Source organism: Schistocerca americana, chromosome 7 (genome assembly GCF_021461395.2).
Source record: "Schistocerca americana isolate TAMUIC-IGC-003095 chromosome 7, iqSchAmer2.1, whole genome shotgun sequence".
In the NCBI taxonomy this organism is placed as follows: Eukaryota; Metazoa; Arthropoda; class Insecta; order Orthoptera; family Acrididae; genus Schistocerca; species Schistocerca americana.
In genome coordinates, this window is record NC_060125.1 from 42,188,870 (window position 1) to 42,209,049 (window position 20,180).

Here is a 20,180-nt window from a genome sequence, read left to right on the forward strand (position 1 = left end):
GCAGAGGGAGCAGAGGTGGTGCTGGGATGCCTATGGCATAGCAATGTATTTCTACAGACCAGGTTTGTGAGGGATAGGGACTGGTCGAATCTGAAAAGGTGAAGGTTTTTGTGACAGGAGGGGTTTGATCCAGAGAAATGCAATTTTTTTTCAGTTAGGCCATTGGGTGTGGGTGGGAGTTTGACTGCTTAGGCAGCACTTAAAGGACATGATGTGGGAGTGGGTTTTAGCTAGGTAAATTCGTATCTGCTGAAGTGATGAATATAAGTAGGACAATAGTTACAAACTGATGCATGCAGATACATGTTTGAGGCTATAACGTCTTAAGTGGCAGCATTAGTCTGATGATCATGACATTCATCATGTGACACCCAATGTCTGTGAAGATAATACAATACTTAAAAGCTGGCTGTGCTTTTGAATAAGTCTACCAACCTGGTCATATATGTACATATGGTAGAGGATCTTAGAGTGAGTATTGAGATCATGAACCAGTAGTCAGAAATGAGTATCTCAGGCAATATGAGGTCTCGAATGAGCAATGTGTGTTAGACACATGTTTGTAATGCAACGGCACCTAAGAGTTTCTGCTGCGTAGTTGCTCTCCCCAAACAACATCCCATACAAGCAAACCAGTTGCGTCTGTACCTACAGTTACTCGTACTTTAAGTACTTGGGCTATGCACGGCTCTGTTTAAAAAGAATAGTAGTTTGATGTTGTTATAGGGTCAAGCTGTGCACGTCTGCTTTCATTCCCCACAGCTAATTCGGTGCATATAACAACCTGTAGCTGTGATCCAGCAGTCAGATAGTCTATGCACTAGCTAGAATTGCAAACTAATGAAATACACGCAAATACAAACTACATGATAAATGAATAATTTAATAATAAAGACTCTATTCTAACATCTGTAATTGACAGAGAATTATGTTGAATAATATTTATTCAAGAAAGGACATCTCAAATAAACGGAAAATGGTCCAATGATATTCAGCTAAAACACATACAGAAAATTTTCTCACCAAATGCAATAAAGTTACATTGAGAGCATTACGAGCATGGTAGCAAATTCCCCAAACTAAACAGTCATTGATGATACACGAAAACTATGTCCATTTTGTAATCACAATACACTAAAGATTCACCAGCTCAAAACAGTTTGGAGTTCAACATGACGATTAACAAACTACTACATGCAACAAAAAGCATAGTAACTCATAGTCAGTCTATCCTCAGTTCTGTAAATCAAGCAAAATAGTTAAAGAGTCCTACTCTGGAGCATATTCGAGCCTTTCGAAATATATGTCCCTTCAGAAGTTTTAAATATGGTTGTGGCCACTCACTTCCCAGAATCGATCACCTTCAGAGTTGAATATGACTGGTTACCATACAGTTCCTAAACATAGTAATGAAAAATTGGAAAACTACACTTAATATCCAAACAAATTCAAATAATATCACATCACAGCCAATACAGATTAAGCGTGGAATATACCAAGGAGACTCATTAAGTCCTTTCTGGTTCTGCCTTGCTCTGAACCCACTATCCAACATGCTAAACAATACAAATTATGGATACAATATTACTGGAACATACCAACACAAAATCACACGTTTGCTATACATGGATGATCTAAAACTACTGGCAGCAACAAATCAACAACTCAACCAATTACTTAAGATAACAGAAGTATTCGGCAATAATATAAATATGGCTTTTGGAACAGATAAATGTAAGAAAAATAGCATAGTCAAGGGAAAACACACTAAACAAGATTACTTATTGGATAACCACAGCGACTGCATAGAAGTGATGGAAAAAACAGATGCCTATAAATATCTAGGATACAGACAAAAAATAGGAATAGATAATACAAATATTAAAGAAGAACTAAAAGAAAAATATAGACAAAGACTATCAAAGAATTGACAGCAAGAAACAAGACAAAAGCTATAAATACTTATGCTATACCAATATTGACCTACTCATTTGGAGTAGTGAAATGGAGTAACACAGACCTAGAAGCACTCAATACACTTACACGATCACAATGCCACAAATATAGAATACATCACATACATTCAGCAACAGAAAGATTTACATTAAGCAGAAAGGAAGGAGGAAGGGGATTTATCGACATAGAAAACCTACAGTCTTTCCCTCTCCTTCCCTCTTTCTTGATGAAGCAACCGTTGGTTGTGAAAGCTTGAATTTTGTGTGTATGTTTTTGTGTCTATCAAGATGCCAGCGCTTTCGTTTGGTAAGTCACATCATCTTTGTTTTTAGATATATTTTTCCCACGTGGAATGTTTCCCTCTATTATATTCTACATTATGGACAGGCAGACAACTTAAGAAAATTCTTTATAGAACAAGCAGAAACTAGCAAAATACACAAAGCAATCAGTCATATAAATCCATCGGCTACACCATTGCAATTTCATAACCACTTCTACAACCCTTTAGATAACATAACATCAACAGATACAAAAAAAGTAAATTGGAAAAAGAAAACACTACATGGCAAGCACCCATATTATCTAACACAGCCACACATCGATCAAGACGCAACCAACACATGGATAAGAAAAGGCAATATCTACAGTGAGATGGAAGGATTCATGATTGCAATACAGGATCAAACAATAAACACCAGATATTACAGCAAGCATATTATTAAAGATGCCAATACCACAACAGATAAATGCAGACTTTGCAAACAACAAATAGAAACAGTAGATCACATCACAAGAAGATGTACAATATTAGCAAATGCAGAATACCCCGGAAGACATGACAATGTAGCAAAAACATTCCATCAACAACTTGCCATACAACATAAACTAATAAAACAACACGTTCTCACATACAAGTGTGCACCACAAAATGTACTGGAGAATGATGAATACAAATTATACTGGAACTGAACCATTATAACAGATAAAACAACACCACATAACAAACCTGATATCATACTCACCAATAAAAAGAAGAAATTAACACAACTAATCGAAATATCCATACCCAATACAACAAATATACAGAAGAAAACAGGAGAAAAAATTGAAAAATACATCCAACTGGCTGAGGAAGTCACGGACATGTGACATCAGGATAAAGTTGACGTTATACCACACAATATCCACCAGTACATCAACGCAATACAGCTACATCCAAATGTATATATACAACTACAGAAATCTGTAATTATTGATACATGTTCAATTACCCGAAAGTTCCTAAATGCAATGTAACATATACCGTACAGTTAAAAGGAAGTCACGCTTGATCAAGATCCGCGTCACTTTCCATTTTTAACCAGACATAATGTCTGAGAAAGGAAAGAAATAATAATAATATTGGTGACATCTAACTTTACTTTTTTTATGAACTACTAGAATCAATAGAATTCTGGAATACAGAAAATGTTGCTGTTATAACCTTTAATCACCAATAATTGCGTGGACATTCAAACACGCTCACTTAGAAACAATAGCTCGTTACATGATAACAACTCAGTATCTCTTCTGCGACTCCCGTGCCGTGACATGCGGCCGGCACCGTTCGTAGCTAGGTGGTGTTCCCGCACTCAGCCGAGTTGCGGAGCGCCTCTATCACTGTTTGCATGTACTGTCGTGGCAGCACTGTTAAATGTCGTGGCACTGTCACAACACTTTTCCCCACTTGAAAAAAAAAAAAACACTCACTTCCTTGGAGACATGGACAGTGCGGAGACATCCATGGCCTCTTGTGCGGCCCCGAGAAGATCCCGCGGAGAGACACGAGAGTACGGTCGAAAATGTCCAGGACGGAAGCTCGTGCGCGGAACGTGCCTCCTGGATGAGATGATGGGTGAAAACTCCGGAGCAGCATCCATAGGTGTCGTGGACCTGGGGGTGTGCTCCAGCGAGATGGGTCCCGGAGAAGGCGGCATCGCGACTGGGGCCGGTTCCGGCGTACTCGGAAGCGGTAGCGACGTCGGCTGCAGCAACACGCACGGGAGATCGGCAGCAGCGACAGGACTGGCTTCTCGGGCTGCTGGAGGCGAAGGAAGGGGCTGTGGCACCGGCGTGGCCACCACTCGTGGGCGCATCTGGTCGTAATGGCGAACAACCATGCCGTCGTCTGTACGTATTTCACAAAGCCAGCGGCCGCGAAGAGCCTTGATCATCCCTGGAATCCATTTAGGGGGAGATCCATACGCTCGTGCCCACACGTCGATGCCCACCGAATATTTTCCCGCATGAGGGGACACAGCACAAGGCCTGACAGGGTGAAGCAGGTGCAGTAGAGTGAGCAGTTGGCGGCCATGCAAGAGTTCAGCAGGGCTGCGATCACCCAGAGGCGTGAAGCGATAAGAACTCAGAAATTGCAGCAGAGCATCATCTGTGGAAAAATCACTAAGGAATTTTTTCATCTACATCTATACTCCGCGAGCCACCTTACGGTGTGTGGTGGAGGGTACTTATTGTACCACTATCTGATCCCCCCTTCCCTGTTCCATTCACGAATTGTGCGTGGGAAGAACGACTGCTTGTAAGTCTCCGTATTTGCTCTAATTTCTCGGATCTTTTCGTTGTGATCATTACGCGAGATATATGTGGGCGGTAGTAATATGTTGCCCATCTCTTCCCGGAATGTGCTCTCTCGTAATTTCAATAATAAACCTCTCCGTATTGCGTAACGCCTTTCTTGAAGTGTCCGCCACTGGAGCTTGTTCAGCATCTCCATAACGCTCTCGCGCTGACTAAATGTCCCCATGACGAATCGCGCTGCTTTTCGCTGGATCATGTCTATCTCTTCTATTAATCCAACCTGGTAAGGGTCCCATACTGATGAGCAATACTCAAGAATCGGACGAACAAGCGTTTTGTAAGCTACTTCTTTCGTCGATGAGTCACATTTTCTTAGAATTCTTCCTATGAATCTCAACCTGGCGCCTGCTTTTCCCACTATTTGTTTTATGTGATCATTCCACTTCAGATCGCTCCGGATAGTAACTCCTAAGTATTTTACGGTCGTTACCGCTTCCAATGATTTACCACCTATGGCATAATCGTACTGGAATGGATTTCTGCCCCTATGTATGTGCATTATATTACATTTATCTACGTTTAGGGAAAGCTGCCAGCTGTCGCACCATGCATTAATCCTCTGCAGGTCCTCCTGGAGTACGTACGAGTCTTCTGATGTTGCTACTTTCTTGTAGACAACCGTGTCATCTGCAAATAGCCTCACGGAGCTACCGATGTTGTCAACTAAGTCATTTATGTATATTGTAAACAATAAAGGTCCTATCACGCTTCCCTGCGGTACTCCCGAAATTACCTCTACATCTGCAGATTTTGAACCGTTAAGAATGACATGTTGTGTTCTTTCTTCTAGGAAATCCTGAATCCAATCACAAACCTGGTTCGATATTCCGTAAGCTCGTATTTTTTTCACTAAAAGTAAGTGCAGAACCGTATCAAATGCCTTCCTGAAGTCCAGGAATACGGCATCAATCTGCTAGCCAGTGTCTACGGCACTGTGAATTTCTTGGGCAAATAGGGCGAGCTGAGTTTCACATGATCTCTGTTTGCGGAATCCATTATCTAAGAACGTCATAATACGAGAACACAAAACATGTTCCATTATTCTACAACAGATTGACGTAAGCGAAATAGGCCTATAATTATTCGCATCTGATTTATGACCCTTCTTGAAAATGGGAACGACCTGCGCTTTCTTCCAGTCGCTAGGTACTTTACGTTCTTCCAGCGATCTACGATAAATTGCTGATAGAAAGGGGGCAAGTTCTTTAGCATAATCACTGTAGAATCTTAAGGGTATCTCGTCTGGTCCGCATGCTTTTCCGCTACTAAGTGATAGCAGTTGTTTTTCAATTCCGATATCGTTTATTTCAATATTTTCCATTTTGGCGTCCGTGCGACGGCTGAAGTCAGGGACCGTGTTACGATTTTCCGCAGTGAAACAGTTTCGGAACACTGAATTCAGTATTTCTGCCTTTCTTCGGTCGTCCTCTGTTTCGGTGCCATCGTGGTCAACGAGTGACTGAATAGGGGATTTAGATCCGCTTACCGATTTTACATATGACCAAAACTTTTTAGGGTTCTTGTTTAGATTGTTTGCCAATGTTTTATGTTCGAATTCGTTGAATGCTTCTCTCATTGCTCTCTTTACGCTCTTTTTCGCTTCGTTCAGCTTTTCCTTATCAGCTATGATTCGACTACTCTTAAACCTATGATGAAGCTTTCTTTGTTTCCGTAGTACCTTTCGTACATGATTGTTATACCACGGTGGATCTTTCCCCTCGCTTTGGACCTTAGTTGGTACGAACTTATCTAAGGCGTACTGGACGATGTTTCTGAATTTTTTCCATTTTTGTTCCACATCCTCTTCCTCAGAAATGAACGTTTGATGGTGGTCACTCAGATATTCTGCGATTTGTGCCCTATCACTCTTTTTAAGCAAATATATTTTCCTTCCTTTCTTGGCATTTCTTATTACACTTGTAGTCATTGATGCAACCACTGACTTATGATCACTGATACCCTCTTCTACATTCACAGAGTCGAAAAGTTCCGGTCTATTTGTTGCTATGAGGTCTAAAACGTTAGCTTCACGAGTTGGTTCTCTAACTATCTGCTCGAAGTAATTCTCGGACAAGGCAGTCAGGATAATGTCACAAGAGTCTCTGTCCCTGGCTCCAGTTCTGATTGTGTGACTATCCCATTCTATACCTGGTAGATTGAAGTCTCCCCCTATTACAATAGTATGATCACGAAACTTCTTCACGACGTTCTGCAGGTTCTCTCTGAGGCGCTCAACTACTACGGTTGCTGATGCAGGTGGTCTATAGAAGCATCCGACTATCATATCTGACCCACCTTTGATACTTAACTTAACCCAGATTATTTCACATTCGCATTCGCTAATAACTTCACTGGATATTATTGAATTCTTTACTGCTATAAATACTCCTCCACCATTGGCGTTTATCCTATCCTTGCGGTATATATTCCATTCTGTGTCTAGGATTTCGTTACTGTTCACTTCCGGTTTTAACCAACTTTCCGTTCCTAATACTATATGCGCACTATTTCCTTCAATAAGAGATACTAATTCAGGAACCTTGCCCTGGATACTCCTGCAGTTTACCAATATTACGTTGACTTTTCCTGTTTTTGGTCTCTGAGGACGGACGTTCTTTATCAACGATGATAATGTCCTCTCTGGTAAGCCGTCAGGTATTTTATCGTTTTGCCCAAGGGGGGGTCCCTCTAACCTAAAAAACCCCCGTGTGCATGCCACACGTACTCTGCTACCCTAGTAGCTGCTTCCGGTGTGTAGTGCACGCCTGACCTGTCTAGGGGGGCCCTACAGTTCTCCACCCAATAACGGAGGTCGATGAATTTGCAACCATTATAGTCGCAGAGTCGTCTGAGCCTCTGGTTTAGACCCTCCACACGGCTCCAAACCAGAGGACCGCGATCGACTCTGGGCACTATGCTGCAGATATTAAGCTCAGCTTGCACTCCGCGTGCGATGCTGGTTGTCTTCACCAAATCAGCCAGCCGCCGGAAGGAACCAAGGATGGCCTCAGAACCCAAGCGGCAGGCGTCATTCGTTCCGACATGTGCTACTATCTGCAGCCGGTCACACCCAGTGCGTTCAATAGCTGCCGGAAGGGCCTCCTCCACATTACGGACGAGACCCCCCGGCAAGCACACCGAGTGCACACTGGCATTCTTCCCCGACCTACCCGCTATTTTCCTAAGGGGCTCCATAACCCGCCTAACGTTGGAGCTCCCTATAACTAATAGGCCCGCCCTCTGTGACTGTCGGGACCTTGCCGTAGAATCGGCCACTGGCCCAACAGGCGAGGCATCCTGTGGTGGCTCGGAAACGATGTCATCACCACTAGGAAGCACCCCGTACCTGTTGGAAAGGGGTAAGGCAGCTGCCACGCGGCCAGATCCCACCTTCGCCTTTCGGCCAGGCACGCGCGAGCCCACCACTGTCCGCCATTCACCCTGGAGTGATGGCTGACTGGTAAGATGCTCACTGCCGGAAGACGCAGCGACATCAGGGGTTCCATGCGATTCCAAGGCCACCGAAGTAGGCATCTGGCTTTTGAAAGTGCGGACAAGGCGCTCGACCTCCCCATTCGATTGCGGATGGAAGGGCGGTGCTGTAACATGATGAATCCCTTGTCCAGTACAAAAATCACGGACGGCCTGCGAAGAGAACTGAGGGCCATTGTCCGTGACGATTGTGGATGGAAGACCACCTAGCGCAAAGATTTTGGACAAAGCCAGCGTCGTCGCGGCAGTGGTGGGTGACGGACATCGAACAACAAATGGACACTTCGAGAAGGCATCAATCAACAGTAGCCAATAAGTACCGAGGAAGGGGCCGGCAAAGTCAGCGTGCACCCGTTCCCATGGCTGCGCCGGATCAGGCCACGGAGAGGGCATTGTACGAGGTGCAGCCAGTTGTTGAGCACACTGACCACACGTAGCAACCATGTGGGCGATGTCCGAATCAATACCGGGCCAATAAACGTGCCTGTGGGCCAGGGACTTAGTCCGAGAAATACCCCAGTGGCCTTCATGCAACAGTTTGAGAACATCTTTGCGAAGAGAGGCTGGCACCACGACCCGTGGAGATGTGCCATCCGTGGCGAGAAGAACAACACCATCACGAACAGACAGACGAAGGCGCAAGGCATGGTAGTTGCGAAGGGGATCCGATGCCCGGCCCTTGGTCCTGTCCGGCCAACCCCGTTGAACAAAACCGATCACCTGACGCAGGACCGGGTCCTGCGCAGTAGCCGACGCGACCTGCGAACCTGTAAGTGGAAAACCCTCGACCGCACGATGTTCTTCCTCATCAATGTGGAAACAGAGTAGCCCATCACGATAGAAAACCGGGTCGGGGCCCATCGGCAATCGCGACAATGCGTCAGCGTTGGGGTGCTGGGCCGTGGGGCGATAGTGAATCTCATAGTGAAAACAAGATAAGTATAAGGCCCAACGTTGCAGGCGGTGAGCTGCCTTATCCGGAAGCGACACCGATGGGCTGAACAGAGAGACCAGCAGCTTGTGGTCGGTGATGAGGTGAAACTTAGAACCATACAAAAAAACGCTGAACTTTTTTAGAGCATAAATGATAGCGAGTGCCTCCTTTTCGATTTGAGAGTAACGCTGTTGCGCATCGTTGAGGGTCTTGGAAGCATAGGCGATGGGTCGCTCCGACCCATCCTCATACCGATGGGCGAGAAGAGCCCCTAGGCCATACTGTGACGCGTCAGTCACCAGAACCAAGTGCTGACCCGGACGGAATGTGGCAAGACAAGGCGCCGACTGCAAATGAGCCTTCAGGCGGACAAAATCCTGCTCACACTCGTTGGACCAACAGAAAGGGACGTTTTTGCGTAACAGTTGATGCAGAGGATGAGCTACCGCCGCCGCGGATGGAATGAATTTGTGATAATAAGCAATCTTGCCTAGAAACGCCTGAACTTCTTTGACCGTAGACGGCCGGGGTAGAGCGTTAATGGCCGCAATGTGCTGATGTAGAGGATGTATACCCTCACGGGACAAGTGGAAACCGAGATACACAATGGAGGGTTGGAAGAACTGTGACTTGTCCAGATGGCACCTCAACCCAGCCGAATGCAAAACCCGAAACAGTGAACGCAAATTGTGAAGGTGCTCCTCAGTGGAGGCCCCCGTGACAACAATGTCATCCAGATAGTTTATGCAGCCGGGAACGGAAGCTGTGAGCTGTTCCAAAAACCGCTGAAAAATGGCCGGCGTGCTAGCGACGCCAAATGGTAACTGCTGGTGCTGATGCAACCCACAAGGAGTGTTGATGACAAGAAATTCCTTGGAAGAAGCATACAACGGCAACTGATGGTAAGCCTCTGATAAGTCAAGTTTGGAAAAGAACTGGCCCCCAGCGAGCTTGGTAAATAACTCCTCAGGACGAGGAAGAGGATAAGTGTCAATGAGGCTCTGAGCGTTGACAGTGGCTTTAAAATCACCACACAATCGCAGACTCCTGTTTGGTTTAGAAACCACCACGATTGGCGATGCCCATTCGCTGGAGGTAACAGGAAGGAGAATCCCTGAAGCTGTTAACCTGTCTATCTCAGCCTTGACAGGTGCACGCACGGAATAGGGCGTGCCCGGAAAAACTTAGGGCGAGCTATAGGTTTAAGAGTAATGTGGGCTTCAAAATCCTTGGCACGACCCAGACCAGCAGAGAACACGGACGAAAATTCAGAACACAATCCATCCAGCTGTTGATACGGAATATCCTCAGATATGAGGTGCACGTCATCATCAATGGAGAACCCGAACAACTGGAAAGCATCATAACCGAACAGGTTTTCAGTGCCCGCATGATCCACCACATAAAACGTGAGGGGCCTAACAACAGACTTGTAGGCAGTGGAAGCATCAAACTGGCCAATGATAGGAATTTTCTGTTTATTATAAGTTCTCAGATTTCGCGTAACTGGAGACAAGGGAGGGGAGCCCAACTCCAAATACGTGCGAGAATTAATGAGAGTTACTGCATAGCCAGTGTCCACTTGCATGCAGATGTTTTTATCCAGAACACGAACAGTAACAAACAACTTATTTGTTTGAGAAAGCACACAGTTAACATCCATGTCCGATGCCTCGTCCTCGTCGACAGGAACTTTAAGGGACTGACACACAGAAGCAATGTGGCCTTTTTTCCTACATGAATTACATGTGGCCTAATGTTTTGGACACGCGGCCCTGTCATGCTGTATGAAACAACGTGGACAAGAAGGTAGTGCGGAACGAACCTGCTTCTGTGGTTGTTGTTTTCGCTGCGAGCGTTGCGGCCCAACGCGATGTCGTTTACGCGAGTGAACCGCTACCACATCTTCGTTCTCCTGTGAAAGAGGCAAATTGTCCGTGTCGAAAGTTGGCTGTACAGCGCCTACATCACACCATGCGTCTATTTGCGTGCCAGCAGCATGAGACACTTCAAAAGATTGTGCGATGCTTAGAACTTCCGACAACGACGGGTTTGGCAGTTGTAGGGCACATTGCCGAACTTCTTTATCAGGAGCAAGCCGTAGAATAGCATCCCTAACCATTGAATCAGCATAAGACTCATGATGAGTGTCCGTGACAAACTGACATTTCCTGCTCAGACTGTGTAGTTCCCCCGCCCAAGCCCGGTAAGATTGATGGGGCTGTTTACGACACTGGTAGAACGCCACGCGGGCGGCAACGACGTGGGTGTTTTTTCGGTAATAGTTAGACAATAAGTCACACATTTCTTGGAAGGACAGAGAGGCAGGTTTCCTCAGAGGGGCTAACTGAGATAGCAGCTGATAGATCCGTGGGGAAATCCAAGATAGAAATAATGACTTACACATAGGAGCGTCGACAATGCTGAAAGCCAAGAAGTGTTGCCGCAAATGCTTCTCATAATCCTCCCAATCTTCGGCAGCCTCGTCGTAAGGAGGGAATGGAGGTGGAGAAGAGGAAGACAGACGATGAGTAAGCGACGTCGACAACGCCTGAATAGCAGCCGTCAGCTGTGTTTGTTGTTCAATGAACGCTTGCATAAGCTGTTCAATGTCTGCCCCGTCACGAACACACAAATCCACAACACAGTGAAAATATCCGATCTCGTCACCAACAAGTGTTATAACCTTTAATTACCAATAATTGCGTGAATATTCAAACACACTCACTTAAAAACAATAGCTTGTTACAGGATAACAACTCAGTATCTCTTCTGCGACTCCCGTGCCGTGACATGCGGCCGGCGCCGTTCGTAGCTAGGTGGCGCTCCCGCGCTCAGCCGAGTTGCGGAGCGCCTCTATCACCGTTTGCGCGTACTGTCGTGGCGGCACTGTCACAACAGTTGCTGGACAGAAACTTTGAAAAATACAGACACACTACTTTTCTTCTGCACTGTGATGCCCCTCATTTACATGAATAGACACTGTATTGTTAATCCTGGTAAATTATACGAAATTATTAATCAGTGAGTTAATTACTTAATGCTGTGTGACATACTGTACAGAAAAATTATGACAACAAAAGTATGTAACTGAAGTCAAATGGTACTTGTCCAGAACTTCAGGTTTAATTATTGCAGAAGATAATTTTTAAGTATTTTAAAATATGTTACAGGAGGGTTGGAATGCTTAACTTTTGATTTTACTTATTGGCCCACAAAGTTTATAAATCTCAAACTGCAATGCTAACTTCAGTTTACTTTAACTTCCAATTAACAGCGCCCTAATGAAAACTGATTACACAAATGTAATAAGAACACTTGAAAAAATAAACTGAATAATAAATTTAAGTGACATTAAGACTAAATAGGATTTTGTGACCTTTTTTAGGTAAGTACTATGTGTGAACAGACAAATAATACTGGAAATGAGTTATTTTTGGGAGTAGAAAACCATACCAGATGTGAAGCTCCACCAGCTTTGTCATACGGTGAATTCATGGCTATATGTGGGATGCTGCACATTCTGAAATTTCTGTTTGTGGCTTATGTTAACAGTTGTAGATACTGTGCACACAGCAAACAGTTGTTGTGAAGGTGTAGGATGCCTTTTGTGCTGTGTGAAAACGACTTCCTCTATGTAAAGGTGATACTACTTCTTGGCCTAATACAACTGACGCCTCCATTCTGCCTTATCCTTTCCCATGATGATTCACCCAAATTTTACTACTTGTGGTAAGATGCGCCAGGTAGTTCTATCTTTAAGCATTATACTGTGCCAAAATAGATGTGGACATCTGCACATACATCATCTTGTGATAATCACAGGGCACGCTAAGGAACCAATTGGCACACCAACTGTGGTATCTGAAAACCTTAACAATTACGTAGGTGAATTCAGTGCTCGTGTTCAGTTCCCTGTCAAAAGGCAAAACTAAGGAAATAAACTAATTGTCATAGAGCATGATCCTAGATTTAATCAGAAACAGAGTGCACAGATGCTAATAGAGCAATTAGCCAGTGATTGTTGTACTTTGCTTTTTAAGCAGATGCGTCCACTTGTAACAATTTCTGCCACATCTTGCACCACAGGAAGCCAATCTAATGAAGTTTCCCAGTCCATCAAGCAAAGGAGACCAATAATATCAGTGGTTTCAAAATTGTGACTAAATGTCATGTTCTGCAGAGGAGCTGTGATGAAATATAATGGAGCCTGGACAACACTGTACACTGTAGGTCCAGAGCAAGGACACTGAAACTGTGGCCGAAATGTCTGTTTTATGCAGTGTCAGTTATTTTACAATATGACAAGGCATCATACCCAGAAAAATGTGAGGGCTTGCTGAAAAGTAATGCCTTAAACTGTTTTATTCTGATCTCAATACTAGTTGAAGTATTACATGACATGCATATTACTCATTCAACTTTTCTGCTTCGCTAATGCAAGTTGCAACCCTCTGTTGCTAGAGCAGTGATCACTGAAGTTATTTGTTCATGAGCCAGTACTGACAAGGTAGTGTGACATCTCAGGCCACATATGTACTTCTTGTATTAATTGGTAATCTACACATATTAGTACATTACGAGTCCCCACTGACTGGGTGTACTGAGGGCACAGTAAGTTGGCTGCCAGAACATAAGTACTGATCATTAAGTGAGCATCATGCTGAACAGTTCTTGTGGACTGCTCTCTGTTTCGGATTGCTGCAATCCTCAGCAACTCCAAAATTGTGATAACGTAATTCCCTGATGAACTGTTACTGTGTAAGCGGATGATTAACTGATGAGTAACAATAACTCTCCTCATATTAAAATTCACTACACAATATAACAATGCCAGACCACACACGAAAACTGTGATCTCTGCAGCAATCCGACACCTTTTGTTCACTGTCATCAATCACACTCCATAAAGTCCTGTTTTCCATTTTTTTTTGAGAACTTAAAAAAATGTGTTCAAGAACTTTACTTCGATAGGATGAAGCATGCAGGGGTGATGTGGCTCTGTCAACAAAGTCGAATATTCTACAGTGCTGGTATCAACAAACTAGTCTCTCATTGAGAGAAATGTGTTTGTCGCAAAGGTAACTATGTTGAGAGATAAACATGTAGATGTAATAAAGATGTAGAATGTTGATAAAGTTTTATTTAATTAGCAGTTATTCAGAGTACTACTTTTCATACACCCTCATATTTATGTTAGCTGACTCTGGTTGCAGAATTGTACATGACTGTATTGCTGTTATACTGTTTTGACTGACTTATTGTGCACTCAAAGTCATCTGTTGGCTGATGTTGATGCCTTCCCAAAGGTCATATCCTTCCTTCACAAACATGCAATGCTTTGGCTCTTCACTTAGAGCAATACTGCAAATTTGTTATTACATTCTGAAACAGTCTTTTATGAAATGGTAGTACATACCCAAGAATAAAAATGAATTAAATTAAATAGCTTTTAAATACCTGCTCAACATCATTATAAGTTGTGTGAAGGATTTGTACAGCATATAATCTACTGATAATGGTGGGCTTATTTTTACAGCTGCTGAAAGGCCGGCATATGATGGTGCGTGTGGGAGGAGGCTGGGACACGTTGGACCACTTTCTACTGCGCCACGACCCCTGCCAGGTGAAGGTAGTCAGCCGTGACTCTCCTTACCTGCACATCACAGCCAAATACCGGAGCAACAGCCACGCATCTCGCTAACAGACACTCGGTCATTCACGTACACAGCTTGTGCACACCAGCGATCCCAGCGTGCCACTTGAGACTGGTCACAGAGACACACAGTCACCGTAGCAATGGTCGATGGTCTTCTGGCTGCTTACTAATGAGCTGACTGTATATCTACAGCTGAGTATTGATGAGATAATTGATATCGGAAGTGTAAAGGAAAGCTAACTACCAAATTATTACAGACAAAAGCTGTAATTTAACCATAATCTGTAGTTTGGATGCAGTCTACAAAACTGTGAGGTTTCAATAATTCATTATGCCTGTAATACAAATAGATTGTTTACAGAGAAAATGTCTAAACAACAGGAAACCATATAAGAAAAAAATCCATAAACCTAAAATAAAGGTTCACTAAGCATATCTGAAAATGTGTTCCTCAGATATGATTTGAGTAATTATTATTTATCTATAAAAACTGGTATAAGTTTCATACAGAATTAACAGTTAAGTCAAAACAGCTGGACTACAAAATTTACTGTGCTTTAATGGTAAAATTCAGTCATTCCAGTTGCAGTGAACAGGCAGGCCATCTGCAGCATATAAGTCTTGAATTACTATATCTGCAATGGCAATGGGCAAGTTAACACTGTCATAACATTAATTTGTTATTAATTAGAAAAATGTTGTTACCTAATATGGGCAACTTCCATAGCCTAATCAGATAATTTTGAATTTCAAGTAGTCACCGCAGCTGCAGAGCATTTGCAGAAATTAATAACTGAATTGGAGCAGGTGTTTAAAGAGGCTTTTCGAAATAATTATTGCCATTTTCCTCATATTGAGAGTGTATCAAATTTATAGCTGAATAATATTTATGGTTATGAAACCACATCTGCCATACTTCAGCATACAAATACAATTAATTGTTACATTTGACATATAAATTCGAAAGAACAAAGTATGCGTCTTACACAGGTGCATCACAATTAGTGGCTAAATGTATCTGCATTTCTTAGCTATTTTCCCCTCTGTTGCACTCCACATAATTTCTATTTTTCACAGGAAATTGTAAAAAAAAAAAAAACTGCATCTGGTATCCAACTGAACACTGCAGAATAGTTCATAGCTTTCACTAATTACAGTGATGTACACTAAAAAAATTAAAATACAATAAGCAGTAATTAACAGGTATTTTGAAAACTATTTCACCACTGATCACAAGAAATTGCATGCATTTGCACACCCAGTTGCATGTCAGTCTTCAGAAAAGGCAAGTACTTCCACTGCAATGGTATGTTGCCAATAGAAAAGTAAAAAGTCACACTCCAACACAAACAAATTTAACAATTGTACCAGACTTATTGATAATGTATTCCAGATGTTTTGTTACAGATATAGTGAGACAAGCTGCTTTGGATGTACTAGACCAATGCAGAAGAATGAACACATTCATCACACAATTTGCTCTGGCATCCGCAGAAACATTCGAAATAAAACTCACTAGTAAACTTGTGGCTTTTTCTGTTGCATGGCAGACATTTAAAGTTTTTTAAATGACCTAAATTACCACTAGCAATTCCAAAACACTACACTGCATTCGGCCCTTTCAATGCACACTAGTATATTTGTAGTCATATTCATAAACTTCAAATATGAAGTTTACTTTCCTAGAAGGCTCTACCATTTAAAAATTTGTTATTTTAGAGAGCACTGACCTCTTTACTTTTTGTCTCTGATACTTTAGCAGAGATGCACAGGAAATCTCCATGTACAATACAGGATTCAGCAAAGGAATTTTCAAACATCAATCATTCAGTTGAGGTTAAATGAAAAACATTTCATTATGTAAAAGAGTACATTGTAAAAAAAATAAAAAATAAATTAAAAAAAAATTATGCATGTAGTTCCAGAGACATTTTTGTTTAAGTTGTTACTCCACCTCAACTCTGCGGTAATCTTCCAAAAATCTCTCCTCCCACAACATTCAATAATAGGAGAATAATTTTTTGTATCCTGAACATAGCATATGGCAATCAGACATATGAGGTACGACGAGATGCAACACATCTTAATATGGGAAATGATTGCCCAAATTAGTTCTGTAACTGTGGCAATCTCATATTGGAATCATACTGGCATTCTGATGTGTACTTTCACCAGATGGAAAAGTGATTTTCATGTGTTATGTGAAACTGTCTACTGTCAACAGAGAATAATTGTTCATCTTCCTCACCTATAATACTCCGATACTTACATGGCATGGACAGATCTTTCTTGTAATTGCTAACATATTTTCCAGGGTCCAAAACCCAATTTTTTGCTTGTGTACTTAAAAAAAATGCCTAATCAACTAAATTCTCTCACAACCATCACAGTTGTTTGAAACTGCCTTTTAACATCACTTAAAGAGAGAAAATCAAAATTATTTATGTCCAAAGTGTAAAGCCAGACTATATTGCCAAAATCAACCAAAATGTCTAAACTTGGAATATTGTTCCTTACTTTGTGAGGTGGGAAGTACACTTTTTTTCCTTATCTATCTGCTGCTATAAATATGTCAATCCGCACAACACCATGATGTCTTTGAAAATGACATTCATCAGCAGTTGAAGGTTAACATGAATTATGCTTTCCCCCACCAGATTTCTAACCAACACACCTCACCTCACCCCCACTCCACCCCAGCAAAATTGGTCACTTTTTACTGTTTCATACACTTTCCCTTCCCCTCTCATTGCCAACAACACACTGTTAATCTTTCAGCATCCAAAATACATATCAGCATTGTGGATTCTACCTTTTGTAGAGCGCATGACAGTTATTGAAAGAACCTGCCATAAGATATAAAAATTAAAATATGCTATTGTATCTACAACTTAGAGTTATTTATGAAAGTCCAGAAAAAACATAAATAACTTCATAAGTAAAAGTAATGATTCCCCAAATAGTTCAGTGACCAAAACATCCATGAACAAGGCTGAAAATTTGTTCCCGAAAAAAGATTACACCAAAAGCTAGCTAAGTTTTCTGTTTTGTTTATGTGCCTTTCAGCAACTCAGTGTCACAACATTTTTGTAAGTTGTTACCTTTACTCCTTTAATTATCTAACGATTTTCTTTCCTGCTGCAAAAATTCAGAAGCAGAACTGTTCCAGGGTTCAAAAAACTGATGATACTTCTTTGAGGAAAATACTCAATTAAAGCCTAAGAAGCCTCCAAATTGGTTCATGAATGAAATGTACAATATTAGCAACTTTATTGTAAAGTCACATCATATTGCAGGCTGCTCTCACAGATTTTTAATTTCAGGGCCATGACAAAAAAAGATCTAAAAGTCCTGATAAAAGAACACTTCAAGCCACAGTTGCAACTGCAATAAACTATAACTGAAGTACAACTACCATATTCAGCTGCAACAACTGTTTACTTTCATCAGTATAACAAGACTACTGTTGAATAAGGAATATAACAGTGTAAAATGACTTTCTCCTCTAAATGGACTTCAATTATTGAATTTGATGAGAATTCCACATTCTCAGCACAAATATATCCAAGATTACATTTATGACTGCTTTGCTTCGTTATGAAACTGTCTTGTGTATTTTTCTCTGTACTTTTAACAATTGTGCATGTGTCAACTGTTTCACACATACATAGAATGTGAAATGCATATATTAATAAAGTATTTTGGACAGCAATGTTTTTTGCTTAGTACAATGAATACAGTTACTATTCTTTGTAAAAATTGTATGTATTAAGAAAGTGTGTTGAAACTATTCTTGTGATTGTTTTAATGATAGTCTTTATTAAATGCTTAATGTTTTGTCCAACATAAAAATCTCTTTGACATTTGAAATTGTGTGGCAGCACTAACCTGTAATATAAACAACGTTTCTTCATATCTATTCGTATGTGGTGTGTATGTGTCATATTTCTCTCTATAAATGTGTCAGCAACGTTATGGAATGTATGAGATCAGAATAATTTCATTTGCCGTAAGTTAACAAATAACTTGAAAATTTGGCTTGTATTCAGATGTGCCTACATGAGTGATACTCAGATTACTCAAAATTAGTACAAATTTCCTTCTTAGATGGTAGCCAATAAAAACTATAGTTTACGATAAAAAAAAAAAGAAGTTACTACTACAATGAAGTTGGGTGTATCTTCATGTAATTTGTTCATTTTGCACCATCCTGAGTGCAGTTTTCTGAACTGTAAGCAATAAAATTATCTTAATGCTGCAGTTGGCTCAAGGAAATATGCAAGAAAACAAAACTGAAATGCTGTAGTACTGCTCCCTCTTAGGTTCAACATTATTTCATTGAAGTGGTGCTTCAAAGTATCCTGCAGACTGAAGCAAACCAGACAAGGTAAGCCCTCAAACAAAAAAGGGGGTTTTACATTCAAAGCTAAATGGGATGAGTGTTAGAGCGAATATTCAGTAAATACCTCCAAGTGTTTGTAGCAACATCTCTTTTTCATTTAGCAATACAGTTATGCAGTACAGTTACCAAAGCATAACTCCTGAGAATGTCCAAGAACATTTTAACATCTTCAATTACCTTGAAGTTGAATGTACTGTATTTACCCGGGTATAAGACGACCCTGATAATAAGACTGTTTTTTCAAGAGGCTTCTTCAGAAAAATTTATTTTTAGCATATTCAGACTAAACACAATTACAAAGTACCTCTTTAAAAAGTTAACATTATACCTATTCTGAATTTACGCCATTTATTGTCTACATTATGATAATAAATAAATGAAAAGAAATTGTTTACATTAAATTAAAGACTGTTTTCTTCTCTACTTATTTTGCTTACTACCCGTCATCTGCGGTATCACTATTTTTAATCATCATTCTCACAGCACAGCTGTGAAATTTATATTCTTGTTGTGACACATGTTTAGTGGTTTCTTCCAAATATGTTGTGATTTCTGAGGTTGTGGTTACCATCGGACCTGAGAACACAGCTGTTTTTAACCAAATACATACTGGATATTGCTGCTATACTGATGTGAGAATGCTCCTGTATCTCTGGCTTTCAAACATATCGCCTGCCCGCCGCTCTCTCCTCGGTTGCTTAGAACCAGCAGTTGCCAGATAACCTTTCGTACCAGTCATATGTCACAGTGAACCTCAACAACACTGCAGCATGAAACAAATAAGTATTTGTCCAATTATAAAGTCAATTCAATTCCAATTGCAAATGGATTCACACAAACTGGAATGTCAACATGATAGAGGTTTCTGAAAAGCCAAAGTATGTGGTATACATTCCCATGGTTGGCAACACAAGGTAATTTGCTACTTGTTTCGTACTCCCCTCCCTACACTCATATAGCTCATCACTGTTCACCCTACAGGCCTTCTGTAGTGCTGTGCTTGAGCAGCTGTGAAACACGGACTGTAATATCTTCTAGGGTGCTAGTCATAAGTAACAACAGTAAGTAATACATAAATAAAAGATCGCGAATCACTA

At 41.4% G+C, this 20,180-nt stretch overlaps 1 protein-coding gene across 1 annotated transcript in view; it reads left to right on the plus strand.

Moving 5' to 3' along the window:
- Positions 1 to 19,420, plus strand: part of LOC124622285 — a 285,108-nt gene extending 265,688 nt beyond the window's left edge. Inside the window, exons 8-9 of the mRNA XM_047147952.1 lie at positions 14,562 to 14,654; positions 18,005 to 19,420. Of these exons, the coding sequence (XP_047003908.1) occupies positions 14,562 to 14,654; positions 18,005 to 18,085 (174 nt within the window). The 3' untranslated portion in view covers positions 18,086 to 19,420. The remainder of the gene's footprint in view (positions 1 to 14,561; positions 14,655 to 18,004) is intronic.
- The last annotated feature ends 760 nt before the right edge of the window (positions 19,421 to 20,180 follow it).